The sequence below is a fragment of the Aedes albopictus genome, chromosome 2 (assembly GCF_035046485.1).
Source record: "Aedes albopictus strain Foshan chromosome 2, AalbF5, whole genome shotgun sequence".
In the NCBI taxonomy this organism is placed as follows: domain Eukaryota; kingdom Metazoa; phylum Arthropoda; class Insecta; order Diptera; family Culicidae; genus Aedes; species Aedes albopictus.
In genome coordinates, this window is record NC_085137.1 from 93,198,864 (window position 1) to 93,226,700 (window position 27,837).

A 27,837-nucleotide genomic window follows, 5' to 3' on the forward strand; every position below is an offset into this window, starting at 1 on the left:
CTATTTAATCCAGTCTACTCTAGTCTATAAATTCCTTTGAAAAAAAAAACACAAAAGAAATATAAGTCAACAATCGTTGCACCTTTATTTATTCCTAAAACCAACTGCAATGTAATATCAATTCATATCAACAAAATCTTCAGCCTCGCCTTTCCAAATACAGCCTGATACCTTTGTTCGGGCGAGTAATCAATTCCTGGCAAATCTTCTGCTCATCGCGTGTGTTGGCCGAACGCACGCGGAATTTCCGAAGAATAGACGACACGATGCTTTTTTCCTCCAGAATGGCAAACTTCTGTCCAATACAGTTACGTGGTCCAGCACTGAATGGGATATATGCAAATGGGTGACGATGTTCCGTGTTCTCCGGTAGGAAACGATCCGGGTCGAATTTCTCCGGGTCGGGATAAAATCTGTGAATCAACAGCATTGGGTATACACACAGTTCAAGAACGTTCTCCTTCCCCAGATGAAAGCACACACAGCTGTGAAAAACATCTGTCTGAAGCTCACCTTTCGTCGCGATGCACGTGATACGCATGGATGCCCATCAGCGTTCCGGCCGGGATGAAGTACTGGCCCAGGGTGACGTCCTCGCTTAGTTTGCGACCGAAGAACGACACGGATGGATAGAGCCGGAGCGTTTCCTTCAGGCACCGTTCCAGCAGTTTCATCTCGCCGAGATCCTTCATCGTGGCCGGCCGGTCGGAGCCAGCGAAAATCGAATCAATTTCCTGATGCACTCGGTCCTGCACGTCCGGATGCAACCCAAGAAGGAACAGAGCCCAGCTCATGCCGGCCGTCGTCGTGTCGTGGCCCTGTGGAAGGGGAGGAAGGCGAAATATAAAACCAAACGGTAAGAATCAACAATCACGGCAAATGCTCTATGGCGCAACTGCTGGAAGGGAGGGGGAGATAGAAGGGATTTGAAAAACGATTCTCAATTGAGAAAGAGTTTAGTTCGATGGTCATTCATGTTGCACGCTATGGCAACAGCAGTAGTGGATAAAGATCACTTCAAGTTATCGTTTATGTAGTGCTTGGGTTTACCAGTGGCTCTTGAATTGGCATGGCTGCCGTTAGATAGCAGAATCGAAGATAAGGTTTTCGTTTAAATTTTCTTGTGGTAATTCTTAGCTTCTTCTTCTCAACTGGGACAAAGCCTGCATCTCACCTTACTATTCCATAGCCAACTCCTGGATCAATCGTCTCCCACGGCATAGTCATGCTGAAAACCCCCTAATTGGTTCCTTATTTTGTGGTAGTCATTAGAATTGATTGAACAACAGCATTACATTGTTTGTCTTTATAGGCAATGATTCCCCAACAACACTCAAATCGCAATATCCAAGTAACCAAAAGTTCAGATAAGAGGATACTTTATAAGCTAAGTAGCTTGTTGGAGGTTGCTCTTTAGCCTTCAAAGCAGCTTCATTTTTAAGTAATTTCAGAACTTGAAAGTTCCCATAAGGAAGTCGGATTAGAAAACTATCCTTCTAAGGCTTCTGACGGAACTTCCTCAAAATGAATGTGAAAACAAAAATGTACTTTTCAAATTCATCGCAACTTATTGTTGCTTGCATTATTGCGAAACATGCACAAACTTTCTTTTATATACTTATTTACTTATGCATATGGCATTCCTATGTAGATTTGAACCCGGGACCTCCTGCGTGATAAGGTGCCGTCATACCGCTGCGTTTCTACAGATACATAATATAAATAAGTTGACTTTACTACTGTACAAGAGTGCAAACCTAGATGTCGATAGAGGATTGATTTAAGTCAGGTTTCATCCGCTTTGCATTTCATCGCAATTGTGGTGTTGGGGAAGAGTGTAAGGCTCTATCGCAGCGACTACCGGTTCAAATCTGGTGGGCTTCATATTTTTTTTTTCATTTGCCTTCATATTCATTGATTTGATGAATTTATTTTAGTTATCTATGACAATTTGCTTATAATGATGTTTTTGCTAAAATTATAAAAATAAATCCTTAGAACATCAAGCTACTGAAATGAACTTCTAGGAACTAGAAAATTCCAACAAAGTTCCGAGTAGCATCTTAAGCAGCTTTAAAGCTCCACGAAGTTCAGATAAAGTTCCGAATGGTATTTTCAGGCTGCTTAAGAGGCTAGCCTTGCTGGAACTTATTTGCGAAGTTAGACTCTTAAGCAACTAGAAAGTTCCGTTCGGAACTTTATCTGAACTTTGTGGAACTTGAAAGCGCATTTTGTCATGGGAAGCGGAACTTTTGGTTACTTGGGTAATCTCATTCTAATATTACTTTCCTTTTTCATCTGACTGTAAGGCCGACTTCATTATTCATCAACCATTTCTGAGCTGCGAATGTTACACTTTGAGAATAAGTGTATCCCAGTCCTTATTAAATTGGATCTAAGTGCAATTTTTAACAGAACGACCATTCATGGAGGAGCAACCATTTAAATGTACAGTCAACCTAAACTAAGCTAAGCTAAAAAGACGAATGATGATTAAGCAATGAGGAATGTGGGGTGAGGAGTGAGTCAGAAAAAAGTAGAATTGTGAACAGTAGAAAAGTGAAGAGTGAGGAATGTGAATCAGTAGGGACCCTTGCATGCTCAGAACAAATCTTGTGCATAAGAAAATTTAATAATGACGGTAACTTTTGCAACGGCGGCCTTTGGCTGTTTATAGTTAAGGGAGGTTGCAGGGACATTTTAGGGGGTCCCAAGGGATTTTAGTGGGAGGAGATCTCAGGGGAGTTTTCGGGGGTCTGAGAGGGTTTTCGAATGCATTGCAGCGAGTATTTACTTTTACAATTCATGATAACGTAAGAACTTCACATTGCATTGCAGAGAGTTTCAGAGAATTTTCGGTGTGAAGAATTAGCATTAAGTTAAAATCCACAAATACAAAGAAATAAAAAAATAAAAAAAAAGAGAATTTTCGACAGATTTTGGAAACGTTACTGGTACGTTTTCGGGGGTTACCGAGGATCTAACGTGCGTTACGTGGGATCCATTTTCGACGGAATTCAGAGGAGTCACGGATGCGATTTCGTGGGTTTTGGAGGGTATCATGTACGTTATATGCGGTCCGAGAGGGTCTTAGGGGATTTCATTGGCATTTCAAGAAGTTTCAGATGATTTTCGGTGGGTTTTGGAGGCGTTCTTCATCTTCTTCTTCTTCTTCTTCTTCTTCTTCTTCTTCTTCTTCTTCTTCTTCTTCTTCTTCTTCTTCTTCTTCTTCTTCCTCTTCTTCTTCTTCTTCTTTATGGCTCTACTTCCCCACTGGGACTTGGTCTGCCTCACCTCAACTTAGTGTTCTTTGAGCACTTCCACAGTTATTAGTTGAAGGGCTTTCTTTGTCTGCACTGTGAGGCAAGTACAATGATACACTATGCCCAGGGAACCGAGAAATTTTTCTCGACCAGAACGGGAATCGAACCCACCGTCTCCGGATTGGCGATCCATAACCTTAACCACTAGGCTAACTAAAGGCGTTACGCAGGCGTTTTCGGGGGTTTCAGAGGGTCTTGGAAGCGTTACATGAAGTCGAGGCGGATTCAGAGTCATTTAAGGATGTAAAAGAGCATTTTCAGTAGGTTTCAGAGGCATTACGGTGGCGTTTTTTATGGTTTCGGAGTTTCTCAGGTGCGGTAAATGAGGTTCATGTGAGTTTTAGGGTGATTTCGGAGGCATTTCATCACAGTATCTTTTGAAACGTCCCTGAAATTCCTTTTGATTTAAGGGTGTTCTTGGAACCCCCTGATACGGCGCTGACCTGAAATGTCTCTAAACGCCACTGAATCTGAAATCTCCGTAATCCCGTTGAAACGCTTTTGAAAATATCAAAATCAAATTAAAATACTTCTGAAGCCCCCCTTTAGATGCCTTTAATAGGCTCCAGAAACCCCCTGACGCGCCTGTAAACGCCTTGAAACGCCCCTGAAATGCTATCAAACGCCCCTTGAACTTCTAGGAACGCCCTAGAAAATGTTCCTGAAAGCCCTCTGAAATTCTTTGAAATGACTCAGAAATGCCTTGAAACGCCCCTCAAACCCTTGTAATACACTTTAAAGCTCCTGAGATATATTGAATTGCCCTTAAAGCCCCCTTGAAACGTCCTTGAAACCCTCTACGATTGAAATGCACCTAAATTTCCCGTAATTTCATTAAAACGCCAACTATACCTGACAGAACACCCTCAAAAGGCTGCTGAAACCCCCTGAAACAACCCAGGAGCAAGAACTAGATTCCCTCATTGAAGCCCAAACTAAAATTATGCACAAATTTATCACTTTTTATATTTTTTTTTTAATTTATGCACATTTTTATTTTTTTTGTACCTTCAGCCATGTGTATAAAAAGAGGTTCCATTGTACTGAGGAGTGAAAAGTAAGCAATCAGTAAATCAGGTTGTGCTCGTGAGTAGCAACAAGCACAGATGTAAGTATAGAAGTTTATGTGTTTTGTAAGTGTGCACCGGACATCGGTTTTCAAAGTCTATTCATTGAGTCCATTACCCACATTACGTGGATTGCCACAGATCTTCAATAATTAAAAACACAATATCTTGGATTTAAAAATGGTGTTGGACATCGATTTTCAACATTTACTTGTCGAATCCGTTTCTTATTTTATCAAGGGTTTAATCTGGATAATCTATACAGAATCTTTCTACAACCTGCTATCTGAAAATATCAGTTTTTCAAAAAAAAAAGTCCCGAAAGTTCTCCACGATTTTTTTTTTTGGTAAATTTTGTCACATGCTCCCCAACAAAGTCTTTCAAAGATTAATCCAAATTTCTCTTGAGATTTGAACGAGAAACTTTCAAGTACTCACTTAGAGATATACCAGGCTATCTATCTTTCATACATACGCTACGGAATACAAATTAAGTTTTTTTCCAGAATTTCCACCAAGTACCTAGTGACTCGTGGCACTTAGGTTTTCTTAATGTTTTTGAGGAGCTCATGTGCCCTTTCTGGATGTTTTTTATATTATTTCTTCAGAAGTTTATTCAGAGGTTCAAAAAGGATTCCGTTGTTGATTTTTACAGTTATTTTTATATCGTCTTCTTCTTTTTCTTAGATGGTCGTTTTAAGTGGAACTTGGCCTGCCTCTCTTCAACTACAGGGGATGGCCAAAATGTTTGGGATAGGCAACTTTTTTTTCTCTCACAAAAAAAGTTCAACATGCTATAACTTTTCATAGAGCGCATCAAAAAATCTCAAATTTTGACTGCTTGTCAACCTATTATGTGTGCATCATTGGTACAAATTTGGACTCAATTGATTAATATTTCGCAAAGTTAGAACCGTTCGCGTAAAACACTATTTTTCAGACAACTCATTTTTGAGGTGTCATATCTCGAAAACCAGTGAACCGAATTGAATGAAATTTTGAACGTACACTAACACTATGTAAATGCTTTACGAACTATTATAACATAGGTACTTTTTAAACGTTGAAAAAAGTTATCATGGATTGACACTTTTTGGATTTTTCTCGAAAAAATGTGATTTTTTCCATCAATGTCAATAAATTTTAGCGTTGATATCCAAAGATTTTCCACTTCTGTTCTCAAGTTATCTCTAATCAAATATATTAGAGCCTATTTAGATTGAAGGAAGAACACATTTAGTAATTTTTGTGTGGTATTGTAAATTTGACTTATTTTCCCCTATATGGGTAAAAATTACAATCCGGGATAACTTAATTTGCCGTGAGAAAATATTACATTTTATAACGTCGTATTGAGTATCAATATATTGTTGATAAACGTTAAAAAATTCATTCAATTCGGTTCACTGGTTTCCGAGATATGACAGTTCAAAAATTAGTTGTCTAAATAATAGTGTTTTACCCGAACGGTTCTAACTTCGCGAAACATTAATCAATCGAGGACAAATTTGTACCAATGATGCACATATAATAGGTTGACAAACAGTCAAAATTTAAGATTTTTTGATGCACTCTATGAAAAGTTACAGCATGTTGAATTTTTTTGTGGGAGAAAAAAAGTTGCCTATCCCAAACATTTTGGCCATCCCCTGTAAGTGTTCTTTGATCATTTCCACAGTTATAATTGAAGGGCTTTTTTTGCCTGTTATTGCATGAGTTTGTGTATTGTAAGGCAAGTACAATCATACAAATATCAGGTATTAGGTATCAGAAGGCCGGCTCCAGAGGCACGTTATCCTCCATTTGGGACATTTGTGCCATCGCCAAAATAACAGCCTATTTCATCATCTACCTGAGGGAAAAGGAAGGAAAAAGGATTTGGATGGGGATAGGGACAGGTAGGGAAATAGGAAAAATACCCTGGAAGAGGGTACTAACGCACAAGCGTACCACAATGGGTTCAAACAGTGCCCTGAAAAGGGCACTGTAATAACGCATAAAGCGAAAGAGAGCCTATAGCTCTTTACCACAGCGGGTTAAGAACAACAGATTATCGTGAAGATTCAGGTTTCTGAAGTCAGTTTCACTTAATAAGTGTTTACCGAATACTCGGAAACGCAGTTGCGCGAAAACTGGACAGTTAGATATTAGATGATACGAAGTTCCATAATCGGATTCACAGCTATCACAGGCAAATGAATCAGCTTGCTGAATATTCGCCATGTGATGGCTGAGTCGGCAGTGGCCAGTCAATGCTTTGACCAGCATGCTGCAATTCTGCTTAGACAGATTAGTTAGATACTTCGCCACCCGTAGAGATGGCTCAGCACTATACAATTTGGTTTGACGACATGACTCCAAACTATTCCAATATTGTCTGTGTTGAGTGACAGCCCAGGTGTGAATCTGAAGCTTTATCCAACACTTCGATATCGGAATAGCTGGCTCAGGGCCAATGAAGTCATGTGATGCTCCAGAGCGAGCTAACTCATCAGCCAATTCACTTCCAGCAATGGAAGAATGACCAGGTACCCATACAAGGTGAACAGCGTTTGCTGAATTCAGCTCCTCGATTTGAGTTCGACAAGCGATAACTATCCTCGACCTAGAGTTTGCCGAAGCAAGTGCTTTAATAACTTTAATAGTGCCTCAATATCGTATCTGCTACGAGATTCCACAAAAGCGGTGATAAGACTCCCCCTTGGGGGCATCTACAAACACTCAATTTCCTAATCCCTGCTAGACGCAATGTCGAGAACAGATATCGGTTTTTGAGCATTTGGTGAATCCAATTGGAAATCATTGGAGATATACCATGACCCCGTGCGGCTTCCAATATGGCATCGAAAGGCACGTTGTCAAAGGTTCCCTCGATATCTAAGAAAACACCCAAACAAGGTTGCTTTTAAGCGAATGCTTTCTCGATATCGTAAACAACCTTGTGTAAAAGAGTCACAGTGGACTTACCAGATTGGTAGGCATGTTGGTTTACATGAAGAGGCACGTTGGCCAGATGAACATCACGGATGTGATGATCCACAATGCGTTCTAAGCATTTCAGAAGAAAAGAGGTCAAACTGATAGGTCTGAAACTCTTTGCTTCTTCATACGACGCACGACCCACTTTCGGAATAAACTTGACAGTAATATTCCGCCAGGATTTGGGAATATACCCTGCAGCAAAACTGCAAACAAGTATTTTTTTTCAAAACGTGTTTGAAATGATCAAATCCCTTCTGAAGCAAAATAGGATAAATCCCATCTGCCCCAGGAGATTTGAAAGAAGCAAAGCTATTAAGAGCCCACTCAATCGATTCTATAGTTACAATACTCCGAGCCGAAGCTAAAGAATCAAAGCTGCAAGAAAATACATCAGGTTCATCCGAAGATGTAATATCCACACATCCAGGGAAGTGTGTGCTGAATAAGCATTTCAGAACTTCCTCATCAGAGGAAGTCAGATCGCCATTTGGCAAACGAAGTTCGTTCACCCGGAAATCCTTAGATTTCGCAAGGATTTTGTTTAACCGACTGACTTCACTCAAGCTGGAAACATTTGTAGAAAGGTTTTTCCAGCTGGATCGTTCAGCAGACCGGAGAGCTTTCCTGTAAGCCTTGCGAGCCGACCTGAACTGAAAGCCTCCGAACCAGCCGAACGTCGTCTGTTCCAACTCTTTCTACATTGTTTCCTGAGTTTCGCCAGATCAGAGTTCCACCAAGGGGTTCCTCTTGTGATCTTCGCAGACCGTAGAGGGCATGCTTCTTCAAAAGCTTCCATGACGAAGGTCGTTGTAGTATCAACGGCATCATCTAAATCACTTGGAGTGTCAATGGATGGTGAGTATCCATGAAATTTGGCCGCAACCAAATCAGTAAAGAGATCCCAGTTTGTTGATCGGGGATTCCTGAAACGCAATGTTTGCGAAGTAACATTTAAATGTTCAAAAAAGATGTAGCGATGGTCAGATAAAGATTCTTCATCTGCCCAGGGAACTCGAATGGACGGGAATCGAACCCGTCGTCTCCTGATTAGCGACCCTCAGCCTTACCGTTAGACTAACTGAAGAAATCAAAAAATTTCTTCAACAACATCAAGAAGTTCATTGAGTCTGTTTTGCCTTCAAGGAGTTTCTACGAAACTTCTCCAAGAGTTTTTCCAGAAAGCTGCTAAGTTTTTCTAGGAACTCTCAAAGAGTTCGTCCATGAATGTCTTCAAGAGCATCTCGACATATGTTTCCAAAAGTTTCTTGAAAAGCTTCTCATAGAGTTTCTCAAGAGACATTTTGGTGAAGTTCTTTCAACAATGACTTGCTTTGGATGCTGCAAATCTTCTAAGGCAGTCATAAGCGTACATACGAACTTTTATAGGAATTTCAATAATTTTGCTTGAGATTCTATGGGATGTCCACCAGAAGTTCCTTCAGATTTTTTTTCTAGGATTTTCCTAATCATTTTCGGAAAATGTTTTTTTTTTAAATTTTCTCAGGGATTTTCTTTTCATCCTCCATGAATTCAATCAAGATTTTCTACAGGATGTCTGCAAAGGTAGTGCTTCAGAAGTTCCTTCGGTAGTTAAAGTTTTGTTTTACTTTTTTAATTCAGGGATTTTCTGCCATAGGCAGGTTCATCCCACAAAAAGTAGTTAAAGGTAGTAAAAGTAGTAGTTGCTGTAGAACAATGTATCATCGGGAGCGTCAACATGCTATATGAAATATCTCATCAAATATTACGAATATCGATTCAGAAGCTTAATGGCGTCATTCTTGTAGTTTCCAATTGTTTCACTAAAAAAAAATCTCCAGGTAAGCTTGAAAATTAGGCTTTAAATAAATGCCACCTTTAGAGTTCAATAAGAATCACATATTCAGGTGGATTTATCAATTTTTTTTTCTCAATTTCACATCAAAATAAATCACGTTGTTGGTTAGTAGTAAGGTATGTGTGCCATCAGTAATCTCACGCTCCCATATTCATCCTATTCAAAAACAAGCGGTTACGGCCCCGATTGATTCCTCTCTTTTTTGTTCCATCAAAAATGAGAAAGCACTTTAAGCGCTTCAATCCTTTGTTTTTTGTAGGATGAAAATGGGAGCCACATGCCACATGGATGAAAGGGAACCAATACCCTATGCTTTACGCTTTCCTTTAGGATTTTTATGTATTTTTTTCTAGAAATTCCTCCTTAAATGCTTGCATAAGTTTTCGCCGAAATTCTTTTTAAAAATTCATTCAAGATTAGCTTCAGAATTTCCTCCATTGTGAGATACTGAGGGGTTTCCGTGGATTCCGTGAAGAATATGGAATTTGCAAAACAAAATCTACGGGAAATTAAAAAAAAACTCCAATTGAAATTCCTGAAGGAATGTCGAGCATATTTTTTAAGGAACTCTGAAAATAAAAGCTAGAGATTTTTCTGAAGGACATCCTAGAGACGTCTCTAAAATATTTCTTAGATGAACCCTAGAACAACTTGAGAATTTCATGGTGGAATTTCCAAAGGAATTATTGCAAAAACTTCTGGAAAATTTCTGAAGGAGAAAAAAAAACTCTGTTCGTGTTTCCATTACAAGAAAAAAAAAATGCAATTCCCGGCCACATTTGCGTGAATAAAGACAACATGCAAAGTGCAATATCATAATGACCATTTTCAGGAACGACTAACAGTAGTCGTCACTAGCAGCAAGCAGGAAAGTACCTACCTCGAACATAAACGTGTCAACCTCTTCACGCACGTCGTCATCGGTAAGTTGCCGGTGCTTTTCGTTGCCCTGCAGCAGCAGATCCAGGAATGCCAGTCTCTTTTTCGTTCCAAAGTACAGATCTTCTCCGGCAGCAGCATCCACCGCCGCCCCTTGGGTTCCGCTCTTCTGCAGCGCTTCCTTCCGATCGCGAATGACCTGTATTTTTCAACGACGGGAATCCAGAGAGGGATAGAAAAAAAATCAAAGTTCAGAAACCGGTAGGACTCTAAGCTTGCTGGGAGGGAAAATGTTCATGAAAGAGGAAAACTATACGTGTACATTTCGTTTGTGTGTCTGACTGACTGGGAGCATTTGACTTGTCTGTGAGTTGGGTTTCCGGCGCAGGATGCGGGGGGTGTGGGTGCGCGGGAAGAAGTAATGACACGGTTCAATTGATTTCGATTTGCAGGAAGGTTAACAGGATTTCGTGCTTTACGAACGATGTAAAATCGATTTGCTAAACTATTGCTTTGGTGTCGTCTCTGTTCTCCTCTGTTTCGTATGGTGGTCACAAACATAGATGTGGCAGCCAGTGGCAGCCGCCACCACGCGATGACGCAAGCCGCCGAGAAAAAAGGGAATATAACGGATGAATACGGTGCACCGGAAGACGCCCAATCATGTGAAAGATGCGATTATTGTTTGGGATTTGATCGTTGAAGTTTTATATTTTTTATATTTTTTACATTTCGAGAACTAAGCGGTTGAATGGAAAATAAAATAATGGCAATAAGTTTTTCCATATTTCAATCCATGTCGCTGATATTCAAAACCTGACGGTTATTCCTACTCAATTAATGTTACTTATACAACATTGTATTATCATTCCCGCGGTACAATTTATTGTTGTCTCAGCTTGGAGATGCAATTGTCCATTGTATTTTGAATTAGTATGCTTACTGGGACATTTTGGTGGGATCTTTTTTCCTCCGCTCAACGGCTCAACGAGATTTAAGTTTGCGTGAGAAAGCCTGGGGAAATGTATAAGAAAACTTTTTTTGATTTCTTGTCGCTATGTGGCGCTATAAGCGTTCAATTCATAAACTTCTGGCATTCTTGTAGGTGACTTTATACCAAAAAACGGTGAGTCGATAAGGAGAGCGTCCAACATAGCTCTGGTCCTTACAAGTTCCTACCTCATGCTTCCACGGGTCAAGCGATGACAAAGATCGCCAACTAAGAGTTGTGTGCTTAGCTAGTAGAGCAGCCTGGGCATTGTTGTACTTCTGAACTCAGCTAAATTGAGGAGGTACGACCCAAGCGTCTGTTCACCAAGAAGGTGTGCCTGTTCTGGCATCCAGCGGCTGAGTAAGAAATGCTGCATCACGCCCAGTTAGATCCAAGGTGGTCGTTCCAGTGTTGGTTGAGGCGTTAAACCAAGCGTTAAACATAACTGGTACGATGATCCTCCGGCGAAAGAGAAGCATTGGCGTAGGCCCAATAAGCCGCCCATTGCGAATAGGGGCTGTCCATAAACCACGTGGTCATTTTTTTGGGACTTTTCAACCCCCCCCCCCCCCCGCGTGGTCATTAGTCCATACAAAAAATTTGATTTGTCCATACAAAATGGTCATTGGCCGAACCCCCCCCCCCCCCCCTCATGACCACGTGGTTTATGGACAGCCCCATAATGTAGGAGAAAATACGACTCGATACAATCGGAAAAGATCCACGCGACGAAATAAAGACTACGATTGGAACATTCGAACATGGAATTGTAAGTCACTTGGTTTCGCAGAATGTGACAGGATAATCTACGACGAACTAAATCCCCGCAACTTCGACATCGTGGCGTTGCAGGAACTTTGTTGGACTGGACAGAAAGTGTGGAAAAGCATGCATCGAGCGGCTACCTTCTATCAAAGCTGTGGCATCACCAATGAACTGGGAACAGGATTTTGTATAGTGTTGGGCAAAATGCGACAACGCGTGATCGGGTGGCAGCCGATCAACGCAAGGAAGTGCATGTACCGTTTCTTCAATTACAGCATCATAAACGTGCACTGCCTACACGAAGGGAGAATGTACAGGACCGGAAATGTTGACCGAATCGGGCGGAAATATGCAGACTGGTAATTGGGCGAAACAGCCTACACGCCGTATCGAATGATAACGGCCAGCGATGCGTAAATTTTACAGCTTCCCGTGGTATGGTAGTCCGATGCACTTCTGTGTAACGTAGAAGTGGCTCAAGACTACGCGCAGCAGCTAGCAGTGGCCCTACCAACGGAAGAGCAGCTTGGTGCAGCTACACTTGAAGATGGCTCAAGGGACATCCGATCCGCCATAGGTAGTACCTCGGCTGCAGCACTAGGTTTCGCGACTCCGAATCATAGAAACGACTGGTACGACGGCGAATGTGAACAGTTGAAAAACGAGAAGAATGCAGCATACGCGAGAATGCTGCAACAGCATACGAGAGCGAATGAGGCACGTTACAGATAGGCGCGGAACAGGCAGAACTCTGTCTTCCGGAGCGATGCGATGGAAGCGCAGAGGCTTTGTGCCATTAGCCAACATGTACCGAGACAATTACGGGAATCTTCTCACGAGCGAGCGTGAGGTGATCGACTAGTGGCGACAACATTACGATGAGCACCTCAATGGCGACGTTGCAAGCACCGAAGGTGGCGCGGTAGCAAATCTAGGAGTACGTGCGCAGGACGAAAGATTTCCAGCGCCTAACCTCCAAGAGATTGAACAGGAAGTTAGCCAGTTAAAAACAACAAAGCCACTGGAGCAGAACAACTGCCAAGCGAGTTACTAAAATATGGTGGAGAAGCACAGGTTGTTACCATTCGGATACATTTACTCTATAAACCCAATCCAGAGCGAACAATCAGAAGATAGAGAGAAGAGAAATTTTAAAAACCATACTACTGTTCCCCATGAATTACCACCCAATAGGGTGAATATAACAGTTTTAAATTTAAATAATATGTATATAGCTAGGTAAGCCACTCCCAAAAATATCAACCGCCAAGTTGAATTAGAATAAATCATTGTAAAAACACCCCATACAAATGTACACATGACACTTATGACATCGGAATCCCGGGATGACAGAAGGATAAGGTGGGCATCGAAAATGTGAATAGCATGTAGGGACAGGAGAGGTGGACAACGAGAGGCTTTGGGAGGAGGATGAGGATTGTAGAAAGGTCTATAAGGGGTTTGGATCGGGTCTTTTTGACTTGGAGGAATAAGATCGAGTTTTAACAACTACCAGTGATTCCAAAGTGAAAGCTTAGTTTGATTAAAAAGCTACGCTGTGCATATAGCAGATTAGAGTCAGGTATGAACTTAGAAGTGATCTTGTGAAAGTGTTCCAACCCTAAGACCCCCATCCCTCGTGTTGCTATATGACCCATTAGCGTTCAGCTGAGATACCCTGGTCATCTAAGAAAGGGTAGCGATGCCTTACCGAGATACCGGCACGATAGCCTGTGAAGATTTACCCAAGCCACCCAGTCGCCATCTTGGGCCAGAGTTCCCGAGCCCACGCCGAGAAGCAGAGCATCCCACAGCCCACATCGAGATTCCGTCATCGCTGGCCAGCTTACACACACTGAACACCATACAAGCCACACAGAAAAGATAAAATAAATCTATATTAAAAGTGAAGTGCGGAGTTTAGTTTCTTTGTGCCCTGATCAGTCCCATAGCGAAGAGCCGGCCCTGGGAAAAAAGGTGGCTGTTACCCGCCCCATAAGACTTCCGTGGCCGAGACCAGAAGCCCTGGTGATAAGGCCTTTCAGGCCGCGTTACCCTAAATCAAGATTGTTTTATAACAAGGTTAGAGCTCTACATTGGATCATTACCAAGATTTGAGAGGAGGAAGTATTACCAGAGGAATGGATGGAAGGTATCGTGTGTCCCATCTACAAAAAGGGAGACCAGTTGGATTGCGGGAACTACACTACTGAGCGCTGTCTACAAGATACTCTCTCAAATTTTGTGGCGTCGTCTATCACCGATTGCAAGAGAGTTCGTGTTCATATAAGGCTGGATTCATGGGTGAACGCGCTACAACGGACCAGATGTTCGCCATCTACCAGGTGTTGCAAAAATGCAGCGAATACAACGTGCCCACACATCACTTGTTCAAATCGGTGTATGATACAATCGAACGAGACCTGCTATAGCAGATTATGCACGAATACGGATTCCCGGATAAACTGATACGATTGATCAAGGCGACGATGGATCGAGTGATGTGCGTAGTTCGAGTATCAGGGACACCCTCGAGTCCCTTCGAATCTCGCAGAGGGCTACGACAAGGTGATCGTCTTTCATGCTAGCTGTTCAACATTGCTTTAGAGGGTGTAATAAGGAGAGCAAGGATAAACACGAGTGGAACAATTTTCACGAAATCCGTTCAGCTGCTTGGTTTCGCTGATGATAATGATATTATAGCTCGGAAATTTGAGATGGTTGAAATCGAGGCGGTCGAAGAATTTGTATACTTGGGCTCAGTGGCGATCGCCGACAACGACACCAGCAAAGACATTCAACGACGAACTGCGGCAGGGAATCAAGCTTGCTTTGGTCTCCGCGTCCACAGAACTCTACGATCGAACAAAGTGTATCGTCACACGAAGTTAACTATCTACAACATGCTGATTATACCGGTAGTGCTCTATGGTCACGAAGCATGGGCTCTAATTGCAGCGGAACAACGCGCCCTTGAGGTTTTCGAACGGAAGGTGTTGCGTACCATCTACGGCGGAGTGCAGATGGAAGACGGGAATTGGAGAAGGCGAATGAACCACGAACTGCATCAGCTGCTGCGAGAAACACATCGCGAAAATCGGGAGGGTACGGTGGGCGGCTCACGTGTCGGATAACAACACGACTGAAATAGTTCTCGAGAGTCATCCGACCGGTAAAAGAAGACGTGGTAAGCTGCGTGTTAGGTTAGAGGGCGGAACTGGAGCCACACAGCCATAGACCGAATAGAATGGAGACTACTACTACATATGTACAGCAGAGGCCTTAGTCTGACCGGTAAGATAAGTATGATTTTCGATTCCTTCTGCTGTAAAAAATGTGGTTTGAATGTACAGTAAAAGCAACCATTAACGACGCAGCTGACCGCACTAAAGTCGCCGAAACAAATGGTTCTACAAGGAGTGCTAAGCAGTTTTGGACGAGAAGAACACTGCGCGGGCGGTAATGCTACAGCAAGGAACCCGACAGAACGTGGAACGTTGCCAATAGAAGCGGAAACGGCAGACTCTCCGTTTCAGGAGAAAGGAACGCCTTGTATACTAAATCCTGCTTACCTTCTTTGTGTATCCATGAATGATTCCCAGTGCTTTTTTGTGCTGACGCCCATACTCGGTGCGTTTGAAAATGAATTCGGGATGTAGCCACGGTCTAATGGATCGATCAACAAATATTTGGCTCACTCTGAAACATGAAATCATAACTGTTGAATGCACAATAACGCCTGATCACATTACTTACGCATAAATAGCATTGACGTATTCGTTTTCCCCGACGGTTTGAGCATTCACTTTGACCCCCATGGCAGTTTCTGCACAATGATACAAAAAAAAAACAAATGTTAAAAATGTATTATTAACTCTGTGGCGCGGACCGAGCATAATCGGAAACAAAAAATAAACTCCAGAGTTTATTTTCCTTCCAAAAACCCCCCTCTAGTGCAAATATTTTCCTTTTATTGACTTTCACAGCACGGCCTTTGAACTGTGGACTGCCGGTTCCTCCCCGTACCGAGAAGAGTTATTCACAGCTAGGTAGTTCACTTCACTCACCGCAAATGATGTCCAGGGCAGCTTTCGTGATGAAGGGGAAAACATCGACCGGTTTTCCGGTGTCTGCAAACGGTTCCAATCGCTGGACCAGAACGGCTCCCTGCTCGGCAAACACGTCGCAAAAGCCATCCAGAATGTTGAAGTGGAACGTCGGTGTTATGAGCTTGCGATGCTGAAACCACCGTTCACCTGTTGTTGTAGTTATTATTGGGCGGGAAATGAGATGAGTATGAAACGGAACGAGAAGGCCATCATTAGAAATGAGTCATAATCTTGACGTGTACATTAGAGTGTGGTTCATTGTTGTATTGAATTTGATTTTTTTTTAAATCTGAGTTTTTGCTTCATTCTTCTTCTGCAAGTTGAACTCCCATAACACAGATAGAGTAGACTATCTTTGCATAGTACGTTGTGTGGGAAGATCTACGATTTTAATGTACTCTGGTACCTATTCCATTGTTCAACATTTGATTTGGAAAATACACATATTTTAATGGTTTCAGAAATTTCCTAAAATGAACCACACCCTAGTGCACCTATACAAACGGAAGTTCCCCTGAACTGTGCACGAAACACAAGACAAACTGCCGTTAATTACCCAACCCCCACTATCTTACCTTTGGACGTCAGCAGGCCCTCGCCAAGCCACTCCATCAGGAAGTCATACCCGTGGGACTTTTCCATGTGTTTGCTGGCGCCGATTATCGTTTCCACATATTCCGGCTTGCTAATTCGAATCTCCGGTCGCATTCCGGTCCAGACGCGGTGGATGTCCGGATAGCGGCGGGTCCGCTCGTCGATTATGTAGAACAGCTCTGGAAGATGTATTCGCAGTGGAAAATATTTCATAAAGGTAAGTGATGGGTGAAACCGGTATTAAAATAAGAAATAGCTTAAACCTCTCGATCTTCACAAATTTTAAGTATGATTTTTAAATATTATCAATTACGAGTTCTGAATGGAATTTTTGACTTCTTTTCTTACTGTTTTTTTTGTGCTTTTTCAACAATTTTTTTTGTCAAATTTCTATAAGGGAATTCTGAATAAATATTCTAAGGGGACTAAGAATCTACCACCAATGCCAAATCGTGCAACAACCTTATTCCTTTTGAACAACTGGAACCAAAACTATTCAAAAAAGTTGGGCCTGGTGATCTAGTGGCATCCGCTTCTAATTCGCATGCAGAGGGTCCTTGGTTCGAGCAGATGAAACTTACTGAAGAATACCAAACTCAGGTATGGAAAACTGAATAACTACTACCTAAATTAGGTATCAAGAAGTCCTGCATAAGAGGTAAAATACTTAAAAAAATAACTGGTTTGTATTATGTGCATAACACGTGCCTAATGACATACCTGAATAATAATCGACGATTTTCCATACAAATAGTATTCTTACCATTATTGCATAATGCCTCAAGCAGTCCTCAACACCAAACCAATACCTCAAATCGATCAATACCTTGTTTTGGAATGATACCTGACTTTGGTATGCTGCAGTTATGCGTCAGTTATACATTCCGGCTCGAGTTTCTATACACTTTCTCCCTCCTAACTAAACATGCACCTTATGTATATCCACACATTCATAGTCATCGCTAGAATGGAAACGAATAGAAAAAAAGTCGTTTCCTTCCTGCCAAGTTTCACAGAATAGTGTAAATTATAACACTTAACTATCACACCGAGGACCTGGGATCGAATCCCACTCCCGAAAAACTTACAAAATGTGAGTTCTTCCTTCGGAAGGGAAGTAAAGCGTGGGTCTCTAGTTGAACTAGCCTAGGGCTAAAATCTCGTTATTACAGATAGAAAAAAAAAGCGAACTGTGCCGTATTATCTTCAGAGTATTAAACACACTTACTCCTGCCATACATACACTATTGTGGGAACCCTCTGCCAACCATATCTCACGAGCACTCCGCCATCCACATGAATTTGTGTAGTTCTAGAGTAGCTAGTATTAAAATATATGGCTTTCTATTTTCAAGAAATCATGTCTCAATAGCTCTCATTTTTTGATACGTTAGGCCAAATTTCCTGAATTTTCTGAAAAAAAACCAAGGTACCTCTTTGACCTCAAGATCTTGAAAACGGGAAGAAACTAATATATTTGCATATTTTTTTTTTTACCTAAACACGATTTGGCCCCTTCAACGTATTTTTCCTCAATATTCAACATCATTCAAACAAAACAAAATGAAGTTCAAGTGTTATGATTTTTTGAAAACGTCTAGTTTTGTGCAACTTTGATTTTTTGGACATTGTATGAAAATTGGTATCCCTAATGAATTAAAAAATACGGTACACGCATCGCGCATTGTGCATCGCAATATTTTATAACAACTGATGGTTGGTTTTCAGTCCTTCAGAAATCTTTTAGGAGATTCCGTAAAATCTAAATAACTTTGAACCAAATCGTGTCAACATTTTACAGCACATATGTAATATAAACAAAATACTATCAAACATGTTCATCCTTATAAGGTTGTTATGAAGATTATTTTAATTAATGTAGCTAAGTTCACTCAACAGTGACATGGGGAGACAAGTCTCCTCATTTTCATGGCAAATTCTTACAAATATAAGGAAATCTTACAATTTAAAATACACTATATTCATCAAAAATACAAGAAAACTTGAACAGAAAATGAAAAGGAAGCCACTGAAGTTATTTTCCCTTAAAAATAAATCATGTGGCCAAAAGGGGATCAATTGTGAACCATTTTTGTAAAATACATCATAAGACTTGTCTGCACAGTTTTGAAACTTTAATAATGGCTTAAAGCCCGTCTTAACTTGCAATAGAGGTTTACCTGCCATTCCGTGCGAAAATCAGTTCTAATTTTGTGTTTTCCTTAAAGTTACAGGCAAATTAAGAAAAATGGATCAAGTCTACCCAGGCTTCCCTAACCAACTAAGCCACGATTCTGCGGAATGGAAACCCAAACTGAATCCAAAAGCCCACACCATGAACACTCCTAAATATTTTCACCCTTTCGGCATAGATGCCAATCTCTCAACAAGCTCGCGATTGTGTTTTCTAATTATATGTACAAGAAAAAGAAATTTATTTTTATAGTACCAATGGAGTAGTCTTAATGGATTCATTTCGGGATTCCTTTAAGAGTTTTCCTAAGATTCTTCCGAAGAATTCATCCGGGACATTTCCAGGAACATTTTCCGGCATTATACCATCAGGGATTCCTTCATCAATCCCTTTTAGGATTGTTTTAGAGATTTCTTCCGGGATTGTTTTATTGATTACTCTAGAAATTGCAGCAGGATTTCCTTCAGGATGCTTGCTAGTTTTTTTTTCCGGGAGTCTTCTAAATATTCGATACAGCATTCTTTCCGGGTTTTCTTCAGGAACTTCTCCGGGATTGCTTCAGGAGTTTCTTTTGGGATTTTTTCATGAATCGCTGCTAAGATTCCTTCACAAATTCCGTGATTTCATCAGAAATTCCTCCCTTCTTCTTTGTGGCTCTACGTCCCCACTGGGACTCGGCCTGCCTCACTTCAACTTAGTGTTCTTTGAGCACTTTCACAGTTATTAATTGAAGGGCTTCCTTTGCCTGCCATTGCATGAATTTGTATATTGTGAGGCAAGTACAATGATACCACAGACAAACAGACGTAACACTTCGACCATTTTTCGATTCAAATCATAGTCACGGAAACATATTCGCCCAATGTTTAAAGAACTATGTTTGGCCGACCACCACCTAGGTGGCGGTAGTGAGCAAACGTCAAACTCGATCAAAAACTATGCGAGCGCCAAGGTTGAGAAGTTGGTCAACTATCGAATTTTGAAAAATACCGTTCAATCGGTGTACGATGGAAATTATCAGAGTGTTACGTCTGTTTGTCTGTGATGATACACTATGCCCAGGGAATCGAGAAAATTTTCCCGACCGGTACGGGAACCAAACCCACCGTCTTCGGATTGGCGATCCATAGCCTTAGCCACTAGGCTAACTGGAGACCCCAGCCCTCTCTGAATCTCTTGACTGATTTCTCCCCGTGTTTCTGCATTGATTTCTCCCAGGTTTCCTGTAAAGATTCCTCCAGAGATTCTTTCAGGGATTGTTCCTGAAATTCATTCAAGGCACTTTTCTGGGATTCATTCTTCGTGGAATTCAGGGTGCTTTCCTGCAGATCCTTTGGAGATTTCAGCTGGATTCTTTCAAGAATCTATTCAGAAATTTCTGCTGCAATTCCTTAATTCAGAGGTTCCCAAACTTTTTTCTATCGCGGCGCCCTTTGTCATTTCCAAAATTAATTTTGGGCAACTTTCACTTTACAGTGAGCAAGACAAAATGAAACACTTCTGAAGCAAAGTGAAACACTTCTCTAATACCATGTTTTCGGAATTCAATATTTGGAAAACTAACTATTTTTTCATAATAATTTCTCAAAGAAAGTTCAAATATTTGTAAGATTTGAAAAATCCTGTTGATTTCATCATAGAAGTTTTAAAAATAAGAAGAAACCTTTGATGTACAGATAAATCAAGCTGCTGAATTTCAACAATTCAGCCAAAAATTCTAAAGCGTTTGCAGTAATTAAACAAATCTTATTGAATTAAAATGATTACACAAAACTTGACCAACGCTTCAACTTTTTGCGGAAATTTCAAAGTAATATTTTTATTAACTTTGGAAAATTTCGGCAAACTGGAACACATGAAGAGATAGTTATGCCGCTAAGCTGTTCCGAAGACCTTGTAATTATTCTGAAAAGGACGTAAATAATGTTCTTGAAGTTGAATCTTTGGAAAAGTTATAGTAAAATCAAAAGCTAAGCTGAAGCTTAAGAATTCCAAAAACAATTTCAAAAACTTGAAATTTTAAAATGTGGTTTAATTAATATGTTTAAAAGGAATACAAGAAATTCTATGGAACAATCGAAGAGTCAGGAAAGATTTAAAAAAATGTGAGCGACACTAGTTTTACTAATAAAAAAATTAAAGGTGTTCCGCAATACAAATAAAGAGTTTGTTTTTTTTTAGTTTCGTCACAAAAGCCAAAATTGTGCGGCGCGCCTGGGAAAAGTTCGCGGCGCACAGCTTGGGAAGCACTGTCTTAATTGATTCCTGCCGGGTTTCCTTTAATAATTCCTCCTTTGGAATTTCTTCTGAATTATTTTATCTTACATATGGATCTTTCCTCTCAATTTTCTATAAGGGATTTATTCTGGGATTTCATTTGGGATTTCTTCAGAGACTCATTCGGGATTCTCTCAGAGATTCTCCAGGGATTCCTCCAAGATATTGTGGTTGTTTAAGGGATTACTCCAAGATTTGTTTAGCGATCCCATCAGGGATTTATCAGTTTTAATTCCCGTGGATAGAATGACAGTTCAATCGATAAAATGAAAGTTCACTCCAAACATAAAATTTTCCTCATATAAACTTTCTCTAGAGATGCTTTCATAGATAACTCCAAGATTTTTTCATGAATTGACTTCGGGATTCCGTCAACATTCTTTTAGGGGTTTCTCCAGAAGTTCCTTCCGCGATTTCGCGTGGAATTGCTTTTAATATTTCCTCCCGTGATCCCATCTGATCCACCTCCTGGGATATCGATTTTTTCTCGGAGGAGAATGACATACTTCGATAGTGTGGGGAATCATGCATTAGGTATGGTAAAATATGCTGCAAATGGCAGGAGAATGTCACAAAATTATTTTGGAATTCTTCTGTATCTAGGCTGACCAGAAACCGAATATAGACACTCCCTGATTATGAAATTATAGTTTGCATCATATTGTGTTATAATTTTCTAATACTTTTCTTTAACTGAGGCTTTCCTTGAAACGACACGAAGAATATCTAAATTTTTTTAGTTTTGCATTTTTCGAATTTGCGAATACCCAATTTTTTACATTATAACATTTTATCGAGTCACGACAAACATTTCAATAGGTCCTATGAATAGAACACATGCAAATAAACAATATATCACGGAAACGACTTGTTTGATCGGTAAGCTGTTTTTGGCGAAGTTGTATAGGCCTATAAATGGCGGCTCACGGTGTCATAATTTCGATAATAACACGGTCCGAAATTTCACCTTTTCTGATTGCTCTTTCATCATGTGCGAACTTTTTCCCCAAGTATGGGGCAAATGTTCGCATTGAAGTACTTGCATTAAAAGTTTTATTACTAGAGCTACAGAAAGATCTCGATAAAATCTAGTGCTAGAAGGTTACATGATAGGGAATCGTTATGCAGTGAAAATCGAAATGAGTGTCTTTCCGCTTAATAGTTATTTTGTGGAGACTGTTAGGTGAGAACTTTTGCCCCGCACTACTTTATAGGCAATTGTAAGCAAATTATCTCATACAAATGCGACAGTACACGTAATTGTCTCCTTTAGAAAGTCAAAATGATTGACCTATTGGAGACTGTGAGAATAGAATTGTGGAATCAAAAGTGAAAAAAGTTATTGAGGAAAAAACACTTTCAGGAGACCGCCGGTAATAAAAACGTAACGTACCTTGAAAACTAACGGAGTTACGAATTTGGCGTCTTCGACAAAGTTATTCAGAACAGCATGTTCTTGTGAAGACATCAACCTTGTATCTTGAAAAATTCAAAAAGTAAATTTTCTATCTCACTTTTAGGGGGATTGATCATTTTTACCAACAGGTTAAAAGAAGCACGTTATTGTAGTGAAAAACTTCATCGAAGACACCATGATGCTAAACGACATGGTTAAATCAGCAATTGTGCCATATAGTTGTTGGATTCTTTGCGTGCAATATAAGAAATCTTTAAAACATCATTTCGTAAAAACACCGTTTCTCGAGAATGGCTTGATGGATCTTCGTGAAATTTTGTTGGTAGTTGCACAACCCCTAAAGCTCCGTGGTCAACCTTTTCCTTTTTTGATATCGTGCATTTAGCCGAAATGGCGATCGAAAAACCTCGAAATTTTTCGATTTTTCAAAATTTCAAATCAATGCTCTTCCCCTCTCCCAGGAGGGGGAGGGTCAAAACTTCGGATTTATGAGTTTCTAGTCGGGAGCAATCAGAAAAGGTTAAATTTAGAGCTGGGCAAAAAAAAATTGTCGGACCGTGTTATCGAACTTTCATGTACCTCGGATCATTATTTGATGCAACTTTGTAACAATAGCATTAACAAACAATCAAAACTGAAGTAATGTGAGTTTGGTTATTTTCAGTAGTTCTGATCTTCATGGGGTGGTTTTTGACGTCCAAACTGTATGAAACTTGGTCGTATATTTCTCTGTGGGGCTATTTGAGGACAATTTTGGGTTCAACAGGTTTTAGTCAACAGGCCATGACGAAGAAAACTAAACTGTCGAGAATAAATGCCGCCTGGCATCCCCTATATTACAATGATTGATTGTTCAAGATGTATATTAGAGTTGGTCATCCGTTATATGAAAAAATGGAAAATCTGATGGCATCCCATCAGATCAAAGTTTTTTTCGGGGCAAAATTTTGCATGTGATTTTACATGGGAAAACATACTATTTTTGCTATTCTCACATAAGAAGCTCGTTCTTTTTTTTCTAAAACCATGAATCCGACAATGTAAAAACCTAGCCTAGGGTGTCCTGAAAAACTTTGTCGAAGACTACGAAGTGATCTGATGCCTATTAAAAAAGTTAGCGTTGGTATTGCTTGCCGAAACAGCATGTTTTTGTTGCTATTGATATTCCTTTACTTGTTAAAACTTTAACACATGCATGCGGTTTGTTGACTATAACTTTATTCACATGCATTTAATCGCTTTGTGATCTTCGATAATGTTTTTCAGAACATGCTAGAATATCATTCTACATCGTCGGGCAAAAAGTTTCAGACAAACTTTTACAATTAATGACAAAACTGCAAAAACTACATATGTTTTCCCGTACAAAATCCCATACAAATTTCAATTGCAATATGCAAAGTGTAGACGCAACCGATCGTGCTGAACAGATACTCAGGACCATAAATGAAACCAAAAAAGCTTTGATCTGAGAAATCGGTTCCGATGACCCACGCTAATGTATATCAGAATGTGATATAATTGTATTATAATACTTTGAAAGTGCCAAAGATTTCTAAATTTGACCAGACGCTGCCGATAAACTAAGCACGGTACTTCATTTACCGTTATTATCAAAAAAAATATACCATCAAAACCTGAAACGCCATTCTCTTCCTTCATCATTCCTACACCTCTGGACAAATTTTTAAAAAAATCGTTAGACGAAATTTTGAGTTACGCCCTTTTAAAGGGCCTAACCCCTAAAAAATCAGGGTTTCTATAGAAAAACATCATATTTCATAACAGAAGCATGTTTCTGCCATCAAAATTTGAAGCGCTATTCTCTTTCTTTATCATTTCTACACCTCTGGACAAATTTTGAAAATAATCGTTTGACGAATTTTTGTGTTACGCCCTTTTAAAGGGCCTAACCCCTAAAAAATGAGGGTTTCTATAGAAAAACATCATATTTCATAACAGAAGCATGCTTCTGCCAACAAAATTTGAAATGTCATTCTCTCTCTTTATCATTCCTACACCTCTGGATAAATTTTTAAAATAATCGTTAGACGAAATTTTGAGTTACGCCCTTTTAAAGGGCCTTACCCCTAAAAAATAGGGGTTTTTATAGAATACCATCATATTTCATAACAGAAGCATGCTTCTGCCATCAAAACCTGAAACTCCATGCTCCTTCTTTATCTTTCCTACACTTCTGAACAAATTTTAAAATAATCGTTAGACGAAATTCTGAGTTACGCCCTTTTAAAGGGCCAAACCCCTAAAAAATCAGGGTTTCTATAGAAAATCATCATATTTCGTAACAAAAGCATGCCTTGAAGTCCCAAATAATAAAACGTATTATTAATAATGCTACAATTTGATACTATGCGCTAATATTGGCTTTTTGTATTGATGTTTGTATACAAATTGGCCATTACGCTAATATAAGGGAAGTATTTTCAAACATGTAGGAAGCAATCATGTTTGTATCAATTGCCATTCATAGCGTGGGACGTAAGTTTTTTGTATTGCTTTTTTAAAGACAAAACAAGTGATGGCATGTGCCTATCTCATTCGTTAGATTTAATGGTGATTGCTGTTTTCAATTAATAAACATACAAAACTAAGGATTGAGATGATCAATTGTAATGATAGTTCTATATTTAACTGCTAAACTACGCTACCGAAGAATAAACGTGATTAAGGTGAAACATCAAGAAATCCCATTGCAATTTTGCTTACAAACTTTAGAGGCACAAATCTGACGAACGAAGCATCGAACAAAGCCACACTTGTTTATCCTGGCTTTGCTCACTTGCAAAAAGAGGCATCTTTTCCAAATAGAGAGCATTTGTTTATGAATTTTCAAGATTGGTGCTTTTGAAAACGTGAGTAGGGGACCAAGTCGGCCATTGTGGCAGCCATGTTAGTATTCTCTGAAGTTTCTCCTTAAATGAAACTAAGTTTTATAATAATTCTACTATAAGTACTTGTGACCTTCAAATGGGCGTAACTGGAGAATTTGACCAACTTTATTTTTAAAATTCAGTTTATGGGTGTGCATTAACTATATAAATGAAAAAGTAAATGAACTGTCGTTTTTCATTGTATATTGTTCTGGCTATAATAGTAAATGAAGCCAACAACGTCCGTATCCTACAGGTTAAAGAATACTTCCCTTATACTGGCGTTATGGCTAATTTTTATACACAATGCATTCAATATTAGTGCATAGTATTACAGCATTATTAATGATACTGTTCATTATTTTGGATTTTGAAGCATACTTCTGTTATGAAATATGATGGTATTCTATAGAAACCCCTATTTTTTTTAGGGGTAAGGCCCTTTAAAAGGGCGTAACTCAAAATTTCGTCCAACGATTATTTTAAAAATTTATCTAGAGGTGTAGGAATGATAGAGAAAGAGAATGGCGTTTCAAATTTTGTTGGCAGAAGCATGCTTCTGTTATGAAATATGATGTTTTTCTATAGAAACCCTCATTTTTAGGGGTTAGGTCCTTTAAAAGGGCGTAACTCAAAAATTCGTCTAACGATTATTTTCAAAATTTGTCCAGAGGTGTAGAAATGATAAAGAAAGAGAATGGCGCTTCAAATTTTGATGGCAGAAACATGCTTCTGTTATGAAATATGATGTTTTTCTATAGAAACCCTGATTTTTTAGGGGTTAGGCCCTTTAAAAGGGCGTAACTCAAAATTTCGTCTAACGATTTTTTTAAAAATTTGTCCAGAGGTGTAGGAATGATGAAGAAAGAGAATGGCGTTTCAGGTTTTGATGGTATATTTTTTTTGATAATAACGGTAAATGAAGCACCGTGCTAAGTAGACTCAACGATTGGTGGGTTTTTGGCTTTGCAGTTTACAGTTCTCAAGAACGACCGTTTAGGATTCGCCAACACGTTTCGGTATTTGTTGGTGCCTTCTTCAGGGGAAAAAGGCACCAATTATTGCCGAAACGTAGGGACGAATTCTAAACGGTCGTTCTAGAGAACTGTAGACTGCAAAGCCGAATACCTACCAATCGTTATCCCCTAAACAGTCGAACCCTCGAACATGCAATAAATAAGTAGACTTAATTTTGGCAAAACTCATCCCCCCCTCGTTTCGAAATTTATATGGTTGGTAGACAGACCTTATGGCCCCTATTAATTGATTCACTCCGCACTATTTCAATTTATGCACAATATCAACAAAAGCACTCAGTTTATAAAAAGAGCCATCAGTGCATTGTACTCTTGAAAGGAGTTGTATAAAATCAGTAGTACCTTAAGGGCCAACCTCTTTCCCTGTCTGAAGGTAGCTCAATGAAAGAATAAGTACGAATATTATTCGTACTGTTTGACAGAGTGCCCCCCTATTTCATCCTATTCAAAACAAACAATTCGTATAGCACACCTTACTAGTAATCAAACCACAAAACGAGGGTGCGACATTCAATTATAGGTAATCGAAATCTGTCACCATCAATCAATCATTCTATAAAAAAAATGGTTCATGTACATTTAACTTATCAGCAGTCTTGTTGTTACTGATTTGATTGACCATTTAAATAAAGTTCGTTTCTGATAAAAGCGAATTGAAATACTGTCAATAAGGTTGAGTGACCAATAGTAACCATTAATGCATTCTTTTGCCCATATCTGTTATCGACGAGCAATACTTTGCATCAGCATCACTTGCTATTAGCTTTAAATCATTCACCGGATCTTAAATAGCTTCACGGGTTATTTTTGCTTCAAACTTGTTGTGGGCACTCTGCTTACACGACTACCGAGTCGAACCGGTTCGTGCCGAGTTTACGCAACATCGCCCATTTGCTAATTACACGCTTGGATCTCAACCTACCGTAATGTTTCTTTCCGAAAAACGTATACGTCGTTCCGATGAAGGGGTACGCCTTGGGACCGGGTATTTTGTCGATAATCTGCACCAGCCGAGCCCGCTTGACCCACCATTGCAGGAACGGAGCAAACACCAGGAAGATCAGAATGCCGTAGATGAACGTCGTTAGTTCCGACATTTTACGACTGTTACATTTGACACTTTTAAGTCACTTTGGACACTGATTGAACGCGGCCGAACTGCTCTGCCAGATTGCTATGAGCACACTAACAATCTAATCGAAACGGATTCACCCAGATAAGTACAATGACTTGGTTTTTTGTTTCGGATTGTTTTACTGTCTACGCCAAGATAGTAACCACGCACCAATGCAGCCGCCGAATGACTGAGAAGCGGTTGCTCTTTGGATGTTGGATTTTAACCTACTTGGCGCTGTGTAAATCGGCGTTCGAGCCGGTAGCTTTATCACCTTAGGAGAGTATCTCTGCCAATCTGGCTGAAAACGAGTTGACGACGGTGGGTCGTTGCCGGATAACGATATCACTAAATAAATAA

General features: G+C 39.9%; 1 protein-coding gene across 1 annotated transcript; it reads right to left on the reverse strand.

Annotated features, from left to right (window-relative positions):
• Nucleotides 1–60: 60 nt before the first annotated feature.
• Nucleotides 61–27,806, reverse strand: LOC109431816 (cytochrome P450 4C1). Its single transcript, XM_062850069.1, has 8 exons — nt 27,286–27,806; nt 16,529–16,726; nt 15,912–16,100; nt 15,601–15,670; nt 15,417–15,543; nt 10,090–10,287; nt 514–818; nt 61–413 (listed from the first exon to the last, which is right to left on the reverse strand). Exons 1-8 carry the CDS (start codon nt 27,458–27,460, stop codon nt 140–142), a joined length of 1,536 nt encoding a protein of 511 aa, XP_062706053.1. The 5' UTR covers nt 27,461–27,806; the 3' UTR covers nt 61–139.
• Nucleotides 27,807–27,837: the final 31 nt, after the last annotated feature.

What these genes read in the sequence shown, in the direction of transcription:
- LOC109431816 (XM_062850069.1), bottom strand. Translation starts at nt 27,460, where the DNA reads ATGTCGGAACTAACGACGTTCATCTACGGCATTCTGATCTTCCTGGTG. An exon ending in TTTCGGAAAGAAACATTACG is followed by an intron (nt 16,727 to 27,285) that starts GTAGGTTGAGAT and finishes TACATCTTCCAG; the next exon opens with AGCTGTTCTACATAATCGAC. An exon ending in TTGACACGTTTATGTTCGAG is followed by an intron (nt 819 to 10,089) that starts GTAGGTACTTTC and finishes CCCCTTCCACAG; the next exon opens with GGCCACGACACGACGACGGC.